At 39.2% G+C, this 24334-nt stretch overlaps 1 protein-coding gene across 1 annotated transcript in view; it reads left to right on the plus strand.

The window, feature by feature from the left end:
• The window catches only part of LOC127683721 (EGF-like and EMI domain-containing protein 1), a 625358-nt gene that overhangs the window by 568191 nt on the left and 32833 nt on the right, over positions 1-24334 (plus strand). The window contains 1 exon segment of the mRNA XM_052180974.1: positions 22216-22335. Coding sequence (XP_052036934.1) covers positions 22216-22335 — 120 coding nt within the window.

Raw genomic sequence — 24334 nt, forward strand, 5'->3', positions numbered from 1 at the left:
TCTCAACTCTGCATCTGTATGCACTGAGCCAAAGTAGTTGCTCTTTACAGTTAGTGGGAGCATGCACCGTGTACTTCTACACTGTTTCCTTTAACAGTACAGAAAAGGAACATGGTCCAGGCCACAGTAGAGCCACAGACACAAGCAAGGCCATCACTGTCAGCCCAGACTACAAACATCAACATCGACTCAAGCACAGGACACTCACATCCATATGGCCCCTGGCAGCAGCATAGACCAGGGAGCTATGCATGAACTTTGGTAGTAACATGGGTCACAGACATCAATATAGAGCCCGGCTGCAATTGGACCTCAGATCCAGTCTTGGCCCTCAGGGGCAGCATAGACCTGAACATCACCATGTTCTTAAACCAAGACATAGACCACAAACATCCACATGGCACTGAGTGGTAACATGAACCTCAGACCTCATCGTGTTTTCTAGCCTCATCAGGACCACTGACCCACACATGGCCCTCAGTGGCACCCTGGACCATAGGTGGTCCTCTGAGGAGATTCAGTCAAGGAAATGGACAGTTCCTTATCTCAGGCCTAGATCATTGCCCAGAGCAAGGGTGATCTTGTGGCCAGGTGGCATGTTTGGGGGCTGAGACTGCATCTGCATAGACTCCAGGCCGCTGCACACCACCACACTGACCCTGTTCAGTTCCACCATAGACCTCAGCTCTCTCTCTCACAACTGTCATTACCTTCATGTCTCCAGTTCTGCCTCTCTTTACAGTCCACACACTGCTCTTCCCTTCCACCTTCCCCATCTCTCCATCACACACTCATTCTTCATCTGGTTGGCCTGGGTGGTTTCTGCCAATCCCCACCCCCCTCGAGGCAAGCTTAGTAGTCCCGTAGTTGGGAAAAACTTTGGTTAAAATTTGACAAAATCTTCAAAACCACAAATTTGGGAAATCTGGCTAAAGCTAATACCTATAGAAGTGCCATGGTATTTCATGGGCTCCATAGAGAGACCTTGGGACTACTCAGTCCTTTCCTACAAAGTAGCCTGCACTTTCTACCTCTGGGATGCTTGTTCTAACACAACGTTGAGTATCATTTGAACATTCAAAAAAGTACATGGAAATTAAGTAGAATCTGTAAGAGCATTTAGGTCCAATGGTCTTCAGAGACCAAGTGTGGTTTTGCAAGTACAGTAAGGACTTATATTGACATTGCTTTAGTTGAACTTCCTGAATACTTACTTTCAGTACAGACAAGGTATATTTTATTTGAAGCTTTGAGAATTTCTTATGTGAGTACTGTATGTACATAGTAACGTCTATCAAACTCTTTTTATACCCTCATCTCAAGTCATAAACCCTACTTTGATTTTGCTTCACACACACACACACACACACACACACACACATAAACACACATATATACACAACTAAGTCTACTTGCATTTCTCCTGTTTGTTTGTGTTTAAAGTTGACCACTTGAGATTGGATGATTTATCAGGGGCTCAGCCCTAGAGAAGACTGATTCTCTCTATCTTGCTTATTATTTATAACTCTTTTTCTAGGGGATGGGGACATATGAAATTTCCCCTAATCATGTTGGTATGCCACCTAGTATTTATACAGGTCTTGCTTAGGCAATTAAAATTTTGATTTCATGGATACCTTCCGTGTCATATATAGAAGATATGATTTTATAGTACATATCTTGGTTGTCTGTCTGTTACAATCTTTCTGCACCATCTTTCCTATTTCTTGAGCCTTCAGTGTAGGGTTTGTGTTGTACATTAGTCAGTCCAGAATGAGTACCACACATGGGGTTGTTATCTGTGATCTAACGTGCTGTGAATTTGTGTAATGGTCTTAATCTTCTGCGAAAGGAAGCTTCTTTTATGAGAGCTAAAAGAGATATATTTACTCTGGGGAAAACATAAATATTTTGAATACAGTTCAGAATTACACTGGCTTAGGAATGAAGTGTTTGCCTCTATGGTCTCAACAGCCTTGAGTGATTACCTTGGTTTACAGTCCCAAACATGAAATCTCTCCTATAGACAGGACCTTAGGGGATTGTTGGAAAGTAGTTCATTACCCTACATATGTGTCACAATTGTACATTTGGGCTATCTTGCCATGCTGGTCACTGTTGTGGTCATAGGTTTTAGAGCTAGGTATGACTATTGTCTGCTGTCCTCCCTTGGCAGCTTGCATAGCTCCTTTGGATACTATGACAACTATTCCTCAGAGAGGAAATATCTGTTAAGTTCTAGTGTGATTTCTCTGACTCTTAAGTCTGAACTGAGTGATAGTTTGAGCAATAGGGACTTACCTTCAGGTTATGGGAAGTAACCAAGGATTTAATAAGAACTGAACTATCACCATTCATTAGTCTCTCTGATCTGAAATAAACTAATATTATCACTTTCTTTCAAAATCATTCTTATATATCTCCTTCTCAAGCATCTACCTAGTATACACCATTTCTACATATCTCAGGTCACTGGAATTATTTTTTCCTATCAGACATTCCAAGTAGGCTCTTGGGGTTATGCTGTGCACAGCCAGTGTCAAACAACTGGTCCCAGTTTCTTATTAGAACTGTGTTCAGGCTCCAGGCTTCACATACACACACACACACACACACACACACACACACACACACACACACATGCACCAAAAGCAAACCTAAAACCTGGTTTTCTTTTCTCTTGGGTAACAAAAGAAATTCAGTGTGACCTAGTACCTTAAAAGACAATAAAATTAGAAGTCAGGATCAACATTGTCACCCACTGTTATATTAAGCAATTATTTAAGCTAATTGATTTTATATTTTTCACCTATAATTTACAGATAATAATGGAACTGTGCCATAACTTGTAAGTGGAGGGTAAATAAAATAATGCATATAAAAGTTTACTTGTCTGGATCCTGTTCAATTGCTAGAAGCCAAAGAACATTTTTTTTTGTGTGAGATGGTAGCAAATATTTAAGAATTAGAATCAAGGTGTATTCAAATCCTCAAATCCCATGTTCAAAACCCATGTACAGGAGCCATGGTGACCTTCCCCAGTTCTCCCTCTCATGGTTACCAATGCCTCTGCTCTGGCTTTTGGGAATAAACCTCATACACTGTCTTTCTCTCAACTTCTTGTACCTTGCAAGAGCACACAGTTGGACCTTCGGGTTGTGGGCCTCCATTTATCAGTTGTCATTCTATCACTTTGTCTGTCTGTTCATTGTGACTTATCTTGTGAACTCTCCTTCATCTTAACATGCCTCTGTATGCAAGGTCTTGGTAAGGAGCTGAGATCTACAGCTTTTGTGAGACAGCCCGGGCTGTATGGTGACACACAGGAGGAGCACTAGGAACACTTTCCTGTGGATGTGGCATGGATCTATAACCACAAACACATAGGGCAGCCATATCTACCCATTCAAGACTTGCATGACTTCCACACACGGCATGAAAGGAGGAGAGTGTGAGATGTGAATAGTGAGGGTCTTGGCAGGAGCACAGTGAAAATAAGAGGAACTAAACAGAATTGCAAGATAATGCATACAAGCACAAAATCATTAACATTAAAAAGGGAGAGCGTAAAATAACCATAAAGTTAACAAAATATCCAAACAACGAGAACAACAAGAATAAAACAAGAAAGACCTGGCTCTCCCTGCTTCAATCGGACTGAAGAAGCATAGTCTGAAAGCTATACGACCACTCTGAGGTTTCCACAACTGCCAGCTCTTTCACATCGTAGGGGCAATTCCTCATTGCAGAGTGTACTTAGTTTCTTTACCTGTGAAACAGAGACTGAAATTTTTTGTTCTTCAATAAATTATAAAGGTTAAATAAGGAATGCATGCAGAACACTTCAGACTGGATCTTGAACAAAATAACCACTACAGAAATATCCATATTATCATTGTTATGTGTGAAAGGTTTCTGAGCCTGGTTTGGCTATCTGTTCCCTGCTACCATCTAATACTTGAACCTTACCCAAATAGACTATTTAATGGGTATGTGTATGGTTGCCAAAGCTATGATTTTACTAGGAAGCACCTATGTTGTCTTATTATTAGTATTAGTATTTATTAGTATTAGTGTTAGTAGTAGTAGTAGCAGTAGTAGTAGTATTTTGTTTCTTTATTATTTTATATGTTTGTTCATTTTACATTCCAATATCAGCATCCCCTCTCCTCCCAGTAGCCCCTCACATAGATTTCCCCCCATTCTACTCTGTCCTTTACCTCTGAGAAGGGGGAACCCCCCTAGGTATACTTCTACCCTGACTCGTCAAGTCATTGCAAGACAAGGCACAACCTATTCCACTGAAGTCAGAAAAGGTGGTCCAGTTAGAATGGGATCTCCAGGCAGGCAACAGACTCAAGGACAACCCCTCTCCAGTTGTTGGTGGACTTTCAAGAAGACCAAGCTTCATATGTAGGGGAAGGGCTAGGTCCAGACCATGCTTTTTGATTCTGGTGGTTCAGTCTCTGGGAGTACCCAAGGGTCAATGTTAGCAGAGTTTGTTGGTCTTGCTGTGGAGTCCCTGTTCTCTTCAGCTCTCTATCTTTCCTCTAACACTTAGCATTTGACTGAGGGTCTCTGTATCTGTTTCCATTGGCTGCAGGGTGGAGCATCTCAGAGGACAGTTATACCAGGCTCTTATCTGCAAGCAGAACAGATTATCAATAAATATGGGATTAGATTTTGACTGTGGGATGAGTCTCAATTTGGGCCAATCATTGGTTGGCCATGCCCTCCCTCTCTGCTCTATCTTTGTCCCTGCACATCTTGTAGGCAGGAGACTTTTTGAGTCAAAGGTTTTATGAGTGGGTTAATGTCCTAATGCCTCCACTGGAAGACCTGCCTGGCTACAGAAAAGAGGATTCTTATTCTTCAGGATTCATATTCATTAGCCACTGCTAGGAATCTCATTAGAGTAGCCTCCATAGACACCTCAGGCCTGCCCCCTACCACCAGGTCTCTGGCACACCCTGGAGATGGCACCCACATCACTGATTTTCCTTCTCTCTCCCCTGCTTTCCCTATACCTGATCCCTCCCAGTCTTACTCCCCCCCACCTCCGCTTCCTCTCTCCCATCCAGTTCTCTCCTTCCATCCAGTACAGTGGATGTCCTGTACTTTATGGCTAATATCCACTTAAAAGTGAGTGCATACCATCCATGTCCTTTTGGGTCTGGATTATCTCACTCAGGATAATAATTTCCAGTTCTGGCTTTTTAAAATACAGCCATCAGTTTGGCCTGTAGGCAAGCTTGTGTGTCGTTCGCTTGCTTACTGGTTGGTCACTAGGAGGACACAACTGGGCTGCTGGTTCTGGGTACTATCAGCAAAAAAACTGAGCAAACCATGAGAAGCAAGCCAGTAAGCAGCAGTCCTCCATGGCCTCGGCTTCGGCTCCTGCTTCCTGACTTCCCTGAATGATAGACAGATGCTGTAAAACTGAAACAAACAATTCCTCTACACATTGCTTTTGTCCATAGTGTTTCTTACAGCAATAGAAACCCTAACTAAGACAGCACCCACAGAACACTAGCCTGTATGAATGATGACTCTTAACTGCTCAGGATTTACTCAGTTTCACCCTTAAATTTGTTGACAGTGTTTTCCTGCAGACCTTGAGATGCCATTTTTTCTCATTTTCTTTTTTGTTTGTTTGTTTGTTTTTGTTTTGTTTTTACCAGTTTTTTTGGTTTCCTTCCTACTCTTAAGTGTGGTCCTTCTTCATCTTGTCTCTGTTGAATAGTTGTTCAACCTTCTGCATGGTGGCACATATATACTGGTGTTGGGGATACATTCCTTTTCTCATCCTCAATAAATTAAAGAAAACAGAACATCAGTAAACCTGGTTGATTTTGATATTTGCCTAACTCTTTTATTTCCCTTCATAAGGATATAAAATTATTTTTCTTTAATTTTATTTATGATCACTGACATACTTGAAAATATTTTGGATTTTCATACTATGAAAGATGGTTCACATGTAATGAAATGCAAAATGTTAATTACTGATATTAGCTTATTATGTTTTGGACGTTTTTATATAACTGTCTTTACTCATGCTAATAATGTCACTATTTATATAATCGCATGCTATAATGGACCCTTATATACATTATTTCACTTATTTCATATTATATTCATTATATGTATTTGTTTAACTATTATTGGCAATAATTATTATAGAAATTCTGATATAGAGATTCCTTGTTTGCAATACATCTTCGTTTAGAAGAAATTTCTATTTTAACAATCTGTCTTTAGGCCTATATCTCTTAATGATTTACAAAGCAAATAGCCTGTAAAGATGTCAGAGACTATGAATTTCACTACTAGATGTCTTGTCAGTGATGGTTCCTTTTGTGCTGAAAATTAGATCCCTGGCTAACCCATGCTGCAGGGTTTACATGGTGAATTGCTGCTTCTAGGCTGTGAACAAGACATGAATGCTGCATGCTTGCAGTTTGCAACCCAGGAATCCCAACATCAACCGCTAGACTGAAGGGTAGTCACAGGATAGTGTGACTACCTTCAGCCTTGAGTTAAGGTCTCATGTTATACTGCAATAGAGTCTTACTGTCCTAGAAACAGAGCCCATTATGGGTTTCACTCAGATTCCCAGTGAGTGTTTCATATGTGAACACTTCCATGAGGCCCCTAATGGTCCAGATGCAAGTTGGTTTGGACAAACTTTAAAGGAAGTGTGCAGTTCATTAAGCTTGTACTGGTTCCAAAGGTTTCTCTACAAGAACTACACTGATTTCTTGCGTTTTATCTAGGACTAGATGAAAGAGATCCACAATGCTGTTCAAGAAATAAGCCTTGACTCTCTAAGGGACTTGGACTGATAAAGTAAGCACATGAAATGAATATTGGTAATGAGCAAAACTTGAAAGGAAAATCTGAAGTTTAGTGCAGAGTGTTCTGTCTCTCTTAAAGAGCAGATGCCAAATGATTGCTTTATCTCTGTTTTGCTTCGAGGATTCCTTTAGACAGGCTTGGAGTATCCAGTTAGTATTTCTCCCAGATAGAAAAATCTGTTCGCTATCTTTGTTTCTCTACATGGTGTTTTGTCTTCCAGTTTCTTCATACAAGGGGTACATTGAAAGCCTACCTCACACCAGGAACTGGAATTGGAGGTAACGAAATAAACTGGAGATTTATGCCCTCAGGGAGCTTAGGAAGTGACAGAAAGACAAATGTATGAAGAAAACCTGCAGACAGTGCTTAGCATTCACGACCATTGTGCAGTGGCACAATGGTAACGCTGTGTAGACAGTATTAGAGGAAATGAGAGATGAGCAGCTAAGATAGCACACAGGTGCTCTGGGAAGGCTTTAAGAGGAGATGACAGCTACAATGAGCTTTAAGTGAGGACTGGGAATTAGGCCAAGGAGAGAAGTTACAATTCTAAATATCTTACATATTGTTACACAGATAAGAAGTCCACAGTAATCTCAATAAGATGACATCATTTCCTACTGTATATATGAATGTGTACATTGTTCACATACCTGGGTATTTTGTGCAATAGGAACACTTTGGCTTTATGAATAGAAGAGCTGGCTATCTAAAACGTTTTTAAAGATCAGGATGGCATTCAACATGTAGATGAAATCAAAGGCTCTGATGATGAAATGTCCTTGCACACGCACCAGAGCCTGTGAGGATGTGTACAGAAGATACCAACTTTTTGAGACGGTGTAACACAAGTGTGGTGTGACACTCAGACCAGAATGACCCAGTTCTTGCGCAAAGCATCTGCAATCACTCAGTGTTCGACCTGCACAGCACTGCCAGAGAAACTTGAGGAAAAGAAACAGTAGCCTTGAACAAGGAAAAAGAGACCATGGGGTACTCAGCCCTAAATGGGACATATGTGCTGCATTCCCTCCTTTGCATGTACAGGGATCCTTCTAGAAGGGGACAGAAGTCTGAGAGAGCCAGAGAGGGTGGAGGACTGCTGAGAAGCAGCATTTTTCAGATGTCCCTGACCTGTTGCACATAAGGACTCACAATAGGTAGGATTACTTGCATAAGACCAATGTAAGAGAGAGGCAACCAAATGGAAGACAGGAGAGGAAAGGGTGGGGCAGACACCATTCATGGCTCTCCTAAGGAAGGAATTTCAGCAACAGTATACTATTGCTGTCTTGGTTTTCTGGCAGTTGTTAGTATATAATAAAACCACTTGTATATATTGGTTTTGTATTCTGAAACAGTACAGGATTCATTTATCAATTCAAAAAGAATGAATGTGGTGGGATAGCAGTATTTGGGGTCTTTCTGTATTACGGACCATGTGATATATGTGGGGTTTTCTTTGTTGTTGTTGTTTTGTTGTTTCGGCTTGTGGCTTTGTATTTCATTGCGTTCATTTTCAGCATCTTATTGTGTGGATTGATGGCTCTCCCCTGAGGTGTGCTAACTCCCCTCCCCCATTATCATTTCATGCCCATCACAAGTTTGTTTCCCTCCATAGTTGCTGCAAGAATTGTGTAAAATGCAGTGATTGGAAGCACACAGCACCAACCTGATTTCAGTGGCTTGTACTTTATTTTCCCCCTCCCTCCCTCTTTATGCAGCTCCTGCTGTCTCAGTTTAGCACTTTCTTCTTGGACCTTGATGATCCTTTCTTCTGCTTAATTAGGTTTACAATTGAAGTTCTTAATATTTTATTCCTTTCCTTGATTCACTAATTGTGTTAACTTCAGAATCTTTCTCAGGTTCTTTCTTGTGGTTGATAGCTCTGTTAAGCCTGTGTTTTATCCATATGTTACTTTCCTATTTCATGTAGTTATCTTTCCGTTGTCATGGACAACTTTTAAAAAGATGACTATTTTGGATTTTTTTGTCAGACAGACCATAGGCTTCCTTTTCTTTAGGATGGGCTGTAGGTACTTCTTTGTGTAATTCTGTTGGCATCATAGTTCAAGAACCCATGGCTATGATTTCATGTCCGTGTGGTCAAGGAAACAAGTACCTATTCTTGTCATCAGTCGCATTTGACAAGGAAACTTTTTCACTGCTCTGTTCAGAGATCCTAGACAAAGCATCTTCAAAGACTGTTAGTAAGACTGTTAGGGCCCTCAGGAAGTCTGGCCTGATGCTTCAGTCACGTCTAGAACCTGAGACCACAAAGTAGGCCTAAGGTTTGGGTTCACCAACACGGTCTGTTTTGATACTTAAATAGGCCTGGTGCTGGTTTTACATGGTTGAAGCTGAAACCAGTGCAGTGAACTTAGCTTGGTGTCCCACCCAACATGAACAGATCTTGAAGCTTGTATTAGCATAAAGCACTTAGTCCAAACTGTGTCTCAGATCCCAAGTGTAAGTCCTAGCATCCGAGACTAGTTTGAATTGAGATCTACCAAGGCTATAGGGATAATTAGCCTGGACTATGATTTATGAGATGGCCTGAACATCAAATCTTTTGCATCTTGAGGACTTAGGAATAGGTCTGGTATCTGTGCTTGAGATGTTGACATGGGGTCTGGGACTAGCTAGAAATTTGGGTACTAGAGAGGCAAACAAAATATCAAAGCCACAGTACCTATGTCAGCCTCGTGGCCAGTCTGAAATCTTTATCTGGATTTTCTAGTTTGGAATTGGGCTAAGGAGAGATGACTTGGTGCCTGGATTTAGAGGGAAATCCTGGTGAGAGTGTCTGTTGTAGCATTGTGGGGTCAGTTAACTCTTCTTCCTCCATGAAGAAGACATCTCTCTGCACATCATGCTGTTGATGCTTGTAAGAACAGAAACACAGGAATCGCAAAACTGTCTTTCCTCCCCCTTTCAAAATATCTCTCTTTATTTCTGCCTCACAGCCAAAACCTCTCAACTGGATATCATATCTCATCTGAGGATATTTTCAGATGTGGATAGTTTATCAGACTGGTATTTCCATGAGACAAGTATGAGAAAATCCTTCTGTACTATCTTTCTGGCTTGCTGATATCTTACAATCTAATAGTTTTCACCTTGTATTTGAAAACCTCAATACAACCTTTAATGTGTACTGAGAATATATAAAACTAAACATATTTTTTCACTTAAACATCTTCTAAAATTGTGATAAATAATCTCATCCTCTAAAAAGATATTCTAGGTTTAAGCTGTTTATAATAATGGTATTATAATTTACCATCTGAAATGATGGTTAAACTAATGTATTTTTTTGCTTTGTATCATTTTGTTAAGTTTGTTTTGCGAATCCTTGGTAACGCATTTATTCAATTTACCTTTTTATTTACATTCTCAAAGTAATGTCAGAAGTGAAAGTGGAGCAGTGATTTCTACTGAATATTCAAAATCCTAACTGTATATAAGCCTGAGAGAAAGCCCAAGTTATTTATAAATAGAAAGTCAATGATAGAGGAATGACTGTTGCTTCAAGATTATGGTTTTGAAAGAACCTGTTTTGTTTGTAAGTCACATCTATTTTTGGTACAGAATAAAATGATCAAGGAAGAATAAGAGGAGCTGGGAACTGTACCTAAAAGTCCCCACTCCATCTCTATTTAGAAGTCTGCAGTGTCTCCTAAGCAACGAAAACCAAATTCCCCAAACGCACAGTATAAGTTACACTGCCTTGTTCCATTTGCAATATTCCTTTTCCTTGAACCCTGCTTTGGTTTAAATGCCTTTTGAGCATATCTCCAAAGGGTTATATTCTAGATTTTAGTCATTGGTGTGGTAGGAATGTGAAGGGGTAAGACTTTTAAGAAATAGAGTCCAATCAAAGAGAAGAGAGGCCCTTGGTTCTGGAATGGTTCAATGCCACAGTGTAGGGGAATACCAGGACAGCAAAGCCGGAGAGGGGTGATTGGGGAACAGGGGGAGTGGAGATGGCTTATGGGATTTTTCAGGAAGGCGGGTACCAGGAATGGAGACATCATTTGAAATGTTAATAAAGAATATATCTAATAAATTAAAAAGGAAAGAAATATAGTCCAATCAGAGGTAGTGAAACCACTGGAAATATTGCCTGAGGTAGTATGAGGGATACTGCTGTTCTCAGGGAAGGAGTTAGATGTAGAGGGAGGGAGGGGGAGGGGAAATGAAGGAAGATGGGAGGGAAAGAAAGAAGAGAGAGGGGGAGGGAGGGAAAGAGGGAGGGAAAGAGGGAGAAAAGGAGGAAGGGAGAGAGACAGAGAACTAAGTTAATTCTTCAGTCTTTCTGGCAACTTCTCTTGCCTTCTTCCCACTTCTTTGTCATCGTGATGCCACGCCCCATGAGCCCTCACCCCCTCACTAATGGATCATTAAAACCAATCAATCTTACACATCCAGCCTTCAAGATTAAGAAGCAAATAAAACTCCTATCTTTCTGCAATACCCAGACTTAGAGATATTGAAACAATACCAGACAACAGCTTGAGTGTCAGCCTGTTTCACCTGCCCTATCTCATTATCTAACCATTTCTACTCTCATTTTCCATTTTCTACCACATTTTCCCATGATAAGCTCTGCAGCATTGTCCTGTTTATTTCCTTTGAAATATGCAAAGTAACCTGCAATCACTTTTACCAGACTATATGTTGTATGAAGATGGGGAAAGGGTCCCATTTACAACTGTGTATCTAAAGCCAGATACTTCACATCGTTGATCAAAACTCAATGCAATATTTGACTTGTTTAAAAAAAAATCTAGCAAGAGAGTAACTAGTACCTGCAGTCAAAAATTTTAGTGCTTCATCTTTTTTTGTAAAAACTAGTTTGTTATAGCTTCTATATGGATTTGAGATAGAAGACTACATTGTATTGTTATAAGTAAAATCCTTGCCTTTATCTAATTGTACTCTATTCAAAATGATAGACTGTGTCCGGCTATTGATCTCATAAAGGTACAGATAGGATAGGATAGAATGAGAAGAAAATTGTGGTATTGAGCATCATTACTTGTCGGGGTCTAGCCTGTACACAAGATCGGAGTTCTCAACCAAAAGCAGGGATATCTAGAAGGCACATAGTAAATATACACAGACTACTTTTTGAGTACAAGCTGACAAGCAATATTTCAAGGCTTAAAGTTTCTCTCTCTTCTCCCTCCTCCCCCTGCCCCCCTTCTCTCAGCTTGAAGCTGCAGACATTCTGCATTCTCCTGCACACTCCACTTTTCTCCTGTGCACTTTTCTTTTCTCGATCTTCCACGTTCCTAACACCTTTATGCATTCCCCTTTCACTCTCACACACATCTCACACACACCACATGCACTCTCCTGTCACACACACACACACACACACACACACACACACACACACTTCACACACACCTCACATTCTCTCTCTACTCACTCTTCACATGCTCTTCTCATACTCTCCAGCCCATTTCTTGCCCCATTCTTTTATTGATATTACAAAAGCAGGTAAAAAGAAAAAGACACTGTATAATAATCATGGCCAAATCAAGTTCAAAAGAATAACCACATCCCACAAAGAATCAAGAATTATATTTTTTCCCCAAAGTTTTGAGCTTCCTTATTCCAAGGTCTATAACCAACGTAATTATTATTATAAACTTATCATTATTTAAACTTTAACTTTTGATTTATTATACTTCAGAGCTAAGAACTCTGTGGTCAGCTACTTACATTTTCTTGTGAAACTTTAATGGTAAATGACATGGGCAAAGCTGACAGGCAGTACTTAGAACGAGTCAGGTTAACCTGTAACTCAGTAGATTCCCCTAGCTTGTTACTTCTGCACATTGCACATAATGACTCTCCTAAGAGTACCAGTGTTCTGGCTTAGTTTTACTAGTATAAGATTTTACATATTCTATACTTGCTTATCCAGGAACCACTCTCAAATGTTGTGCAAAATTTATTTCATAACTTCAATAGTTTTTTCTTTTCTCAGGGTCTCAATGTTGGCTCTAATTCATTTTCTAATAATTTTGTCAAACTTTCTTTGCAAGTCAAGCATTAATCTGGAACTACCGTTGTGCAGTTATTACATTGTTTCTAAGATGAGAACACACAGCATGCACCTGGGCCATTAGGACTGTGCTGTGCTGTGCTGTGCCCCATGCCTCAATTTTTAATTGTTTAAGAATCATTATATAAGGAAACATCCAGTTTCACAGGATTCACCAGAGCAAAAGGAGAAAGAAGTAAGAAAGTCAGATACAATAGAATGCACACCAAGAACAACTAAAAAGCAGTCACACACAAATGAAATCTATACAGCCATTGTCCAGGGCTAAGGTTAAGAGAAATGGGAAAAACTACTTTTTACAAAGAGCTGCCATGGGCTACCAAGATGTCTCCATCCCAGCCTACTGCAGGCAGTCCCTTATTTCAGATGGTGGGTCCCCTGGAGGGATGTGTCTCCTGCTTCTCAGTGTCGCAGATGCCATCCTTTTCTACAAGGAGCTGCTGCGGGCTTCTGAGATGTCTCCATCCTGGTCTACTGCAGACAGTCCCTGTCATTGTATGCTGTCCCCAGCAATTTCTCATATTTGCTCCATTAAAAAATTCAGATGCCAAGACTTGAAAAGGCTGAGAGATTAGAGCTTTGATTCCTATGACCCAAATAGTGCATATATGTAACTCCAGTCCCAAAAGATCTAGTTCCTTCTGGCCTCCAAGGGCATTGTATACACATGTGCATATTTACAAAGTTACCCATTCCATCTCAATTCCTTTTCTATCATGGTGAGAAAACACCATGACCTAGGAAACTTAAAACACATTGAATTAGGCTTATGGTTTCATCAGGGTTAGAGTCCATGGTACCAGAGCAAAGACATGGTAACAAGAAAGTCTGAGAGGTTACACCATGATCTGGAAATACAAGGCCTCTGAGAGAGAGGGGGAGAGAGAGGGGGGAGGGGAAGTGGGAGAGGGAGAGGGAGGGAGAGGGAGAGAGAGGGAGGGAGAGGGAGGGAGAGAGAGGGAGGGAGAGAGAGAGAGGGAGAGAGAGGGAGGGAGGGAGGGAGAGGGAGGGAGAGAGGGAGGGAGAGGGAGGGAAGACAGGGGGAGGGGGAAAGGTAGGGAGAGGTTAAGGGAGAGAGGGGGGATGGGGAGAGGGAGAGGGAAGGAGAAGGACAGGGGGAGGGGGAGGGGGAGAGGGAGGGAGAAGGACAGAGGGAGAGGGAGAGGTAGGGAGAGGGAGAGGGAGAGAGAGAGGGGAAAAGAGCAAACAGAACAGTGGAAATGTTGCCCCTTTTGAAACCCCCAAGCCTACCCCCAGTGAAGCACTTCCTAACCATACCAACCAATCCTTCCCAAACATTTCACCAGCCTTGGATCAAGTATTCAAAACACATGAGTCTATGAGGACCATTGTGATTCAGGTCACCATATCCTATTCCCTGGCCCCTATAGTCTTGTGGTTATATCATTTTGCAAAATGCATTTAGTGGATACCAGCTTTGCTGCCTGATACAGCTTCCACTTTCTATGTGTAGCTCCCCTTGACAGATATCCCGTGACTGGCATTTCCAACATTTTGGCATCTCCAACATAACACAGTTCGCAGCTTCATGCAATGGCCTCTCAGGGCCTCCTGACCTCTCACGGCCTCATGCAGGCACTGCCGCGTCACACATGGTCTGGACTCAGCAGCAATCTTTAAACATGGGGGAAGAGTCTACAGATTGTTTACTCACATGTGCTTCATGACTCTGAAGCTGGAACCATGTAGATGACACTGCCAAATCTGGACACAGCCTCGAGGTGAACCCTGGCCTTCTTGAATCACATTCTCAGTAGATATCCTCTCTTATCATTGCTAGAAACAGAAAGTTCCTCAGGTCTTTTCCTTTTACAGGTTGGAAAGTTAGCCAAGCGGGGTCTTGCTCTGTGAGAACCCTCCATTTCAGAGCGGGCCTCTCCTTAATCTCCTTATCTCTTTTGACACAAGCCTTGGCTCCAACATTAAATTTCCTGATGCTCTTTGCTCTTTAACTGTGCATTTTGTGTTTCTTTTTACCCTGTTAATTCATACTCCGTGTAGACCCGCATTAGAGTGACTACTAGTAGCCAAGTAACATAATCATAATTAGGCTGGGTTGAAATCATTTTGCCCAAGAAATGAGTTCACTATACTTCATTTTTTAATTGTTTTATTTGTAAATTGTATTTTTATTATTTAAAACTATTTTACATTTAAATATATTTAGATCATACATTCCCTTCTCCCATGTCCTTTAGATCCTCTTCTCAAACCTTACCCACCAAACTTTAAGTTTTTTAAACAAAAACATCAAGCAACATGCCCCCCAAAGAAAACCTAAGAAAATAAAATAAAACAACATCCAAAAACAAAAAGAGAAACAATAACAGCAACAACAACAACAAAAACAACCAACAAACAGCTCTACCCAAACTGTAATCAAATAAAAGCACACACTAAAACCTTGTGGGGTTCTTTATGTATTGGTCAAATACTTCTTAACCTAAGGCCTGCCCCAGAGATGTTGGTATACCCAGTGCCACTCTATTGGAGATAATTAATTTTGCCTTTTCTGGCATGTATAAATGACAGTCATTCGTCTATCCATTCATGAATTCATTCCATCCTTTCATTTTTTAAAATTATAAGAAAATAAAGTTATTATAATAAGGTAAAACAAAAACTATCACGTTGAAGTTGAACAATATAAACCAATAGAAGGAAATAGAAGAAAAAGAGCCCAAGAGAAGGCATATGAATGAGAATTCACTCATTTGCACCCTCAGGAATTTCATAAAATCACAAAATTAAAAGCCATAGAGATTGGGTTGGTGTTTATGTTTTTCCTTTGGTAGCATGCAAAGTACGTTCCTGTATAAAAGATGCTAGAAAGTAGTGGTTACGGCTCTGTGTAGACACCAACTTGACATTTTCAAGTTCAATAGGTTGTGTAGGTGTTGTCTTCAGCAATGTGAGCTTACTGTCAGTCAATTGAGAGCAACCCCTAATGTTGACAACAGCCTGGATTGTTTGGGGATCTCCAGGGACCCATTTGACAACTCAATTATAATAAATCAATCCTGGTTGGAAGCTTTGTTTGTTGATAAGAGATAGCCAGTTGGGCCTTTGTAGCCCCCATTATTTGAAAATACACACGCACACACACACACACACACACACACATTATAGAAATGTTGTTAAATATCTTTAGCCATTAATGAAATGCAAGTTAAAATTACTTTGAGATTTCATCTTGCACTTGTCATAATGGCTAAGATTATAAAAACAAATAATAGGTTATGCTGGTATTTTTTCACAAAGTTTTCTCAGAAAGTTGAGAATAGATCTATCTCAAAATCCAGATATACCATTATTGAGCATATAAAAAGCATATTGATCATATAACAACTTTGTCCTACCACAGAGACACTTGCTCAACCGTGTTCATTGCTGCTCTATTCACAATAGTCAGAAAATATAAGCAGCCTAGATGTCTCTCAACATAAGAATTGATAAAGAGAATGGGGTATATTTACACAATGGGCATTACTCATCTGGAAAAAATACAATATAGAATTCATAGGTAAATGAATGGAACTAGAAAAATAATACTGAGTGAAGTATCCAGATCCAGAAAGACAAATACTATATGTATTTACTTGTATGTGCTTATTAGCTATGAAGCCAATAATAACTATGCTACAATCCATAGAACAACAGAGGGTAGGTATAGAGTAAAAGACTAGTGGTAACAGACAGATATCATTAGGGAAGGGAAATGGAATAGATAATTATGGGTGGGGGACTTGAATGGGAGGATTTTAAGTGGGGAGGGGAAAGGGCGCTGCGAGAGGGAATATGGAGATAGCTAAAATTGACAGGCATTTGAGAGGTAGTGTATAGACGTAAGAGGTTCATTACTTTTCAATCTATCCTCAGATAATTCTTTGGACAAAGGCAGAAAGCAGCCACAGTTTTTGCCAAAATCTCACAAGAATGGTCTCTGTCCCAGTTGCTAATATCATTTCCCTCTGAAACCTCTTGAGCTGGACCTCCGTAGTCCATGTAACTTTAAGTACTACCATCTGTCTAAGATCTTGCTAGGATGGCCACTGAGAACAATTCCATGGAGGAGACAGAAGCTCAAATTTCATCTAGAAAAACATAATGCATCTTAGCCACACTGCCAGGACAATGACATCCAGACAAGGAGATCAGGAAGTGGAAGCCCTGCTTCAGTGTTTAAGCACTTTTCTAGTCCTAACTCCTAAATTCTTCTAAATTTCTACAAACAACACCATGGGCCAACATATCACAGCAATATCCCCTTCCTTGGTACCAACTTCTGTCTTAATGAATTTTCCATTAGTATGACAAAACACCATGGCTAGGACAACTTAGAAAAACAAGTGTTTTAATTAGTCAGAGCATTAGATTCTATGACGATGGAGAAAAGGCATGGTGGCAGGAACAGCTAAGAGTTTATACCTTGACCTGTAAGTAAAATGGGGAGATTTTACTTAATATATTTTCAATAAATATGTCAGTGTCAAAATGCATAGGTTACTCAAATACCCTACCATCTTGGGATAACCAAAATGAATTTCACGTTAAAGAGCTCTGAAAAATTAAATGGAATGTTTTTTTCTTTCCCTCAGAAGCTTACTTAATGTTGGAAGCTTTTATTATGCAACATTTACAAATATTCCTCATTGCTATTGTAAAGGATCCGATTTGAGAAAAGCAGATCCTATCAAGAATGGAAGTAGCCACTAACAACTATGAGAAAGGTTCAGTGGAGGAGACAGTAAATAGGATTCAATCTAGAAAAGAGAATGCCTATTAGTCCCACTGCCAGGACACCGAGTGTGTAGGCATGGAGACCAGAAAATAAGGGAGGCTGCTGCTTCTTCAAGAGAAATGAAGCGAGGTTCAGGTGCTCTGCCCTTTCAAGCATTCACATTCATTTATCAAGCCAGTAAGTTTGAAGAGAAGAATCAATCGGACATGGCACTTGCTCTGAAGAGGGTCCAAGTACTCGTTAGTCATGAAGAATATGTCTTGATTATGAACCATACACACTGACAATGATAGTTCTCATTTTTCTTATTGTATTTTTAAAAATTCAACATTTTAGTAGTTCTATTGTGTTAAATAAAATGCAGAAACTTGAACTTCCAAACTTAAAGGATTAAATGCTACAGTTATCACCATAATAAAGATCGAATATATCCATCCTTTTTGAAGCTTCTCATACAATGTTTTCAGAAAAGAATTCCTAACCTAGATAGTTAGGGTTCTCTAGAGGAACAGATCTGATAATATACATAAATTCATATGTACACACTTACATTGCATATATGATTTATTAAATTACTTAATTTCTTATTTTCCATTTCCACAATATAAATTCCAGCATTAGTTTTATATAGATATATAGTTATATATAGTTTTACATAACTAATGTTGGAAAAAAAAATATATATGGCAAACAAAAATAGTCACAGAACAATAGTCCAAATTACCATAGACACAATAAATCTATATTACATTTTTACTGATATTTTCAAGGTTTATCAAGATTGACAATACACCTAGCATATACTTATTTATTATGGGTGTGAGTGGAAACATGGTGTTCTCTGTGTATGTGTATGTGTGTGTGTTGTGTATGTATCCTAAAATAATTGGAAATATTGGAAATAAATATGAATATATATATCCTAAAATTGGAAATAATATATATATATAAATATGAATTATTAGAATAGCTTACAGACTGTGATACAGATAGTCTTACAATGGCTATCTCCCTACAGAAAGTCCACGAATTTTAACAGTTGTTCTGTCACAAGTTTGGGTGTCTCAGATTGACTTCAATATACACTGAAATTCTGGAGAAGCTTATTTTAATGCTAGTGAAATTTTGCCTTAGCTACAGGATAGATGAACTTGCCAGTGAGAATGAAGACAGGCAGGGAAAAAAAAAAAAAACAAGCACTTTCCTTCAGAATCCTTTATGTAGGCAGCCACAAAAACGTGTGGACCAGACTTAAGGTCGATCTTCCTTCCTCAAATGATTTAATTAAGTAAAATCCCTGTTAGGTGTGATCAGCTGCTTGGGTGTTTTGTTAATTCCAGATGTAGTCAAGTTGACAAACCAAGGATAGACATCATACAACCTAAGCACCTTAGGTTCGCTTTCTGCCCCTGGGGATTAGACCTGTGCTTTGCAGAGGTCATGTAAATTGAATTAGTCTGAGAGTGATCATTTCTCTGGCCTCTTTTGCTCAACATAATGGTTTGTCGATTCATCTACTTTTGCACCTATCAATACTTCATTCCCTGTTTTTATGAAGTAGTATTTATTAAATCATAACTAGCCTAGAGCAGTATTATTGGATTATATTCCACCTGCACATTTAACTTTATAAAACACAGCCATGGTGTGTTTTTTTTAAATTGTATTGCATGTATTTTTGTGTTGTGTGGGTGCACACATGGTCCTTCGTGGTGGCGGGGGGCACACATGAGAGGGTAGTTTACCAGAGTGGGTTCTCTCCTTACAACACATGGGGCTCAGGATTGAACTCAGGTCAGGCTTGGTAGCAAGTGCCTTGACTCTTTAAACAAATTTTTGTTTCTACTCAATATATAAGGATTCTAGGGGCATTGTCATTTTGATAAACAGTAAATATGTAGTATAGATTTTCTGTGTCTATGCTAATTTGAATTATTGTTCTGTGATACTATGTTTATACTATTATCTGTGTATCATCTGGAGTTGTTGAGAAGCATTGCACCTTACTTTTTTTTTTTTAGCACTGAGATAGGGTTTTTTAAATGTTGGATATGATTTACCAAAAAAGACATTATATTCTAATGATTTTATTTATTGAGGTAAAAATGAATGAGTTCTTTTTCTATTCATTTGGAATTTATCTTCTATAATTTTTGAAATTTCTAAATTTCAGCATTGACTTTTGATATAAATACTTAAAAAACACTGCTTCAATTTTCTCTTACTCATTTCAAGAATGTTTTGAATTATTTAAAAATATTTGCCTTGGGCTGGGAATAGCACAGTGGGAAAGTGGATTACTGACTAGATATGAGGACCTCAGTTTGGATGCCTAAAACTCATGTAAATGCTGTTGGCGGGCAGATAGACAAATAGAAAAACTCCACTGTAATCATTTTATATCCATTGATGTCTTGTTTTGACTGAGCTCATGGTCTGTCATTTTCAGGACCTTCTGTGCATTGAAAAAGATTGTGTACCACGCAAGTGCTGCTGAAGGGGTTATAAATGTCAGCCAGTCAGTGCAACATAGTCATAGCTTTGTCTCTATAATTCTTAATGTCTTTGTCACAATGTCTCAATTTACTTTATTATATTGTCGTTCTGGGGACAGATTCTGGATATTTATAAACCCTGTGTTTTTGTTTGTTTGCTTGTTTCTGTTTTTGTTTTAATAACCAAACTCCAGAAGTTTTATTTATAAACTAAAGAGCCAATCTGCAGCCAAAGACACCCAAGACCTTTCTGTGATTTTTGTCTTATAATTTACATTCAAAGGAATATCGCTAGTCTCCAAAAATTTTCATGAGTTTCTTCGCATAACCTATATAAAGACGTATCTATTCTTTAAAAAGCCAAGCTGGCAATTTCCTAGTAGAAAAAGGTAGTGTGCATTGTGTAAGGCTGGCCTCACTCTATCCCCAAGCTAAGTAAAGACATTGCCAGAAAAGAAAAGTACAAAATAAATGAACATTTCTCAAATTCAAAAGTCCTTAACAAATATAAGAAAACTTCACTGAGCCATTTATAAAATTAATTATAGTCTAGATCTAATAATTGCTCTTATCAACTCAAGGATGTTTAAACATTTGAAAGTCAATTACCAGAGAATGTGATGCTACATGGCTGTAACCCTGGCGCTCTGAAGTCAGAAATGAGGCTGGGGTGGGGAGGGACTGGGTGGAATCAGGTTGGGTTCAAATAACCTGTTTTCAAAAGGAAGAACAAATTTTCATCCCTATCAGCTGGAGCTGGGGATCCCCTTTGTCTCCCCACTTGCCTTTTCCTGACACCATGACTAGTGACCAAATCACTAGTCAGAAGGAATCTAGAGAAAGAAAGTGTTGACCTGTGGATGGTCCTACCAATTAACTTAGAACAGTGAATAAAGAAACAGAATCAGAATGAAGCCTTCTTTTTTTTTTTTAATTGAGATATTTATGTAATTCTTTTTTGTTTGTTTGTTTTTAATTTGATACATTTTTTTAAATTTACATTTCAAATGATTTCCCCTTTTCTGGCTCCCCACTCTCTGAAAGTCCCATAAGCCCTCTTCCCTCCCCCTGTTTCTCCATCCACCCCTGCCCACTTCCCTGTTCTGGTATTGCCCTATACTGCTGCACTGATCCTTTCCAGAACCAGGGGCCACTCCTCTGTTCCTCTTGGGCATCATTTAATATGTGGATTATGTCTTGGCTATTCCAAGTTTCTAGGCTAATATCCACTTATCAGTGAGTGCATACCATGATTGATCTTTTGAGACTGAGTTACCTCACTTAGTATGATGTTCTCTGGCTCCATCCATTTGTCTAAGAATTTCATGAATTCATTGCTTCTAATGGCTGAATAGTACTCCATTGTGTACATATACCACATTTTTTGTGGACTGTTTGTTGGTTCCCTCATGGATTGGAGGGCAAGGCTATTAAGCGAAGTCTTTTGTGACCTTGATCTCTATATTTATTTTATTCAGAACCAGGACTCAAATCACAAAACAGAAATGCATCTATTGAATAAGTTCTATAGGAAAGCTGGAAAAACTATTCTGGAATCCTTGACCATCTTTTCTTTTCTTTTCTTTTCTTTTCTTTTCTTTTCTTTTCTTTTCTTTTCTCTTCTTTTCTTTTCTTTCTTTCTTTCTTTTTTTAGTATGGAATAGAGTTTATTTAGGGCATGGAGGGGAGTTAAGAGGGTAAAAGAGGCAGAGAAAGGCCTCTCTGAGAGAGAGAGAGAGAGAGAGAGAGAGAGAGAGAGAGAGAGAGAGAGAGACAGACAGACAGACAGACAGACAGACATTAGGGAAGTAGAGGAGTAGAGGAGAGGAGGAGAGGCCAGCCATGAGCACATGGAGAGAGAGGGGGAAGGGAAGAGCAAGAGAGCAAGAGCTTTGTGACCATTTTTAAATGGGAAATGAATGACTTCCATAGCTCAGTGACCTTTCTTTGTCAAGCCTTCTACACTGCATGTCTTCCTAAACTGAATGAACTGCCATCTATCACAGTCTCTTTCTTTTCAGAGACAGACCCCTGTGCAGGCGCAAATGGATGTGCACACCTATGTCAAAGCGAAAATGGCCTGGCCAGGTGTGCCTGCCACGCTGGGTACCAGCTGTCTGAAGACAAAAAGGCCTGCGAAGGTAGGAAGCTGAAGCTGACGTCTTAATTGGGTAATTGTTTGAAATTCTTTCGTAGTCAGATTGAATACTTGGAGCATGTAGGAGAAAAGGTATTTTTATTTGTGCTAAAAAGGAATACTTTAATTCTTGATCACTATGAAAAGTATTTTATAAAGCTACAAAAAAATCTTAGTGAATATGTGTTGTAAAAAAAATGACCTAGTGTACTTTCAAAAGTAATGCTTTTTGTTTTTGTTTTTAAAAAATGAAATCCAGAATTAATATTTAAAAAGCCTCCATAACCACACAGGGAGTTTTTGATTATAGACTACAGAGGTGGGGTAACCTTTGAAAAGCAAGTATGTGCAAATTAGGCTCTCAGAAGTTTGGAATAATTAAAATGAGAAGAGAGAGAAACCCCGTAAACACAAGGTTACACATTTCTGTTTCCAGAAATAGCAAAGCAGACACACTTCAGTTCAAAGATGAAAAGGCTAAATTATTGCATGACTGGCACCAGTGGAGGATGAAGGAATTCCTGTGGGATACTCTTTGTTTTAATAACTTCTGAGCGACCACAGAATCCTTCATTTATATCATGACATCTTCATAAAATGAGAAACAGTCTATTTGGATTAAGTATGAAAACAGCAAAATGTTCCTTGACTTACAGGACTGGTAAACATGATGAGAAATTGAATAGTAACCAGACACAAAAATCAGTGTGAAAGATTTGGGGGGAAATGGGGGTTGATGAAATGGCTCAGCTAGGACAGGCACGTGAGACCAAGCCTCAATACCTGAGTTCAAGGCCCCAGGACCCATAAGGTAGAAGAAGAGAGCCAGCTGCTACAAGCTGTCCTCCGACACAAAATAAGTAAAATGAAATAAAAAAGGATTTATGGATTTTAAACATATTATTTTGGTAAAGATTTACTACTTTGATTTCCATAGCTCTATTTAATTGTTGTTTTATTATTTTATATGTGTATGTGTATTTTGCCTAGATGTATGCTTGCATTCTATGTACATGCAGTACCCACAGAGGCCGGAAAAGGGCATCAAAGCCCCGGAACCAGCATTGTAGAGGATGTGACTGTCATTTGGGTTCTGAGAACTGAACCCAGGTCCTCCAGAAGATCAGTGGTCTTTATTGCTGAGTCACCTTCCCAGTCCCTGGTTTTCCTTTCTTGTTTGTTTTTTGTTTGTTTTGTATTTGTTTGTTTGTTTGTTTACAGTATATCCTAACCACAGTTTCCCCTTCTCCAATCCCCACCCCCTTCCCTCTCTCCTAGATCAACTCTTTCTCAGTTTCCCTTCAAAAAGAACAGGCTTCCCAAGAATATCAACTGAACATGGCATAACAAGATACCATACAGCACACATCTTAGCAACTAGCAGTAGGGATGATAGAGGATAGAGGATGATAACTAGATGATAGAGGATCTTGCCTAGTATTTTTTTAAAAAAACTGACAAGCAAGATACATAGAAAAACATACACATTTCATATTTTCAGACTCTTATTTAAACAGTCGATACATTAATCCTATAAATCTCTCCCCAACACCACTGCATATTGGGCGCTCTAACAATACGGGAGGATGGGAACTGGCATGCAGGTGTGTGCAAAAAAAGGTACTAGTCAGAAAAGAGGTGGCAGGACAGTCCCTCTTCACATAAAACTGAACTTGTATTGAGTTAAAGTTACCATAGCTTTCAGGAGAGAGACAGGATACCAGCATCATATAGCATGTCTTGTAACAGTGTAAAAGTTTATATGGACCAAGTGTGTATTGCTGTAAGGAAGGCTCCATATCTGACTTGCCCATCATTCTACTTTTTTCTTTAAAACAGGGAGACACAATAAGTTATATTTGGGATTGTGTGTGTGTGTGTGTGTGTGTGTGTGTGTGTGTGTATGTTACATATATAATTCATACATACATACATATATATATATGTATGTAAATATATAATGCTTACACATATGTCCATGCAATAACAATTGATGAAGAAAG

Source organism: Apodemus sylvaticus, chromosome 4 (assembly GCF_947179515.1).
Source record: "Apodemus sylvaticus chromosome 4, mApoSyl1.1, whole genome shotgun sequence".
Classification (NCBI taxonomy): Eukaryota; Metazoa; Chordata; class Mammalia; order Rodentia; family Muridae; genus Apodemus; species Apodemus sylvaticus.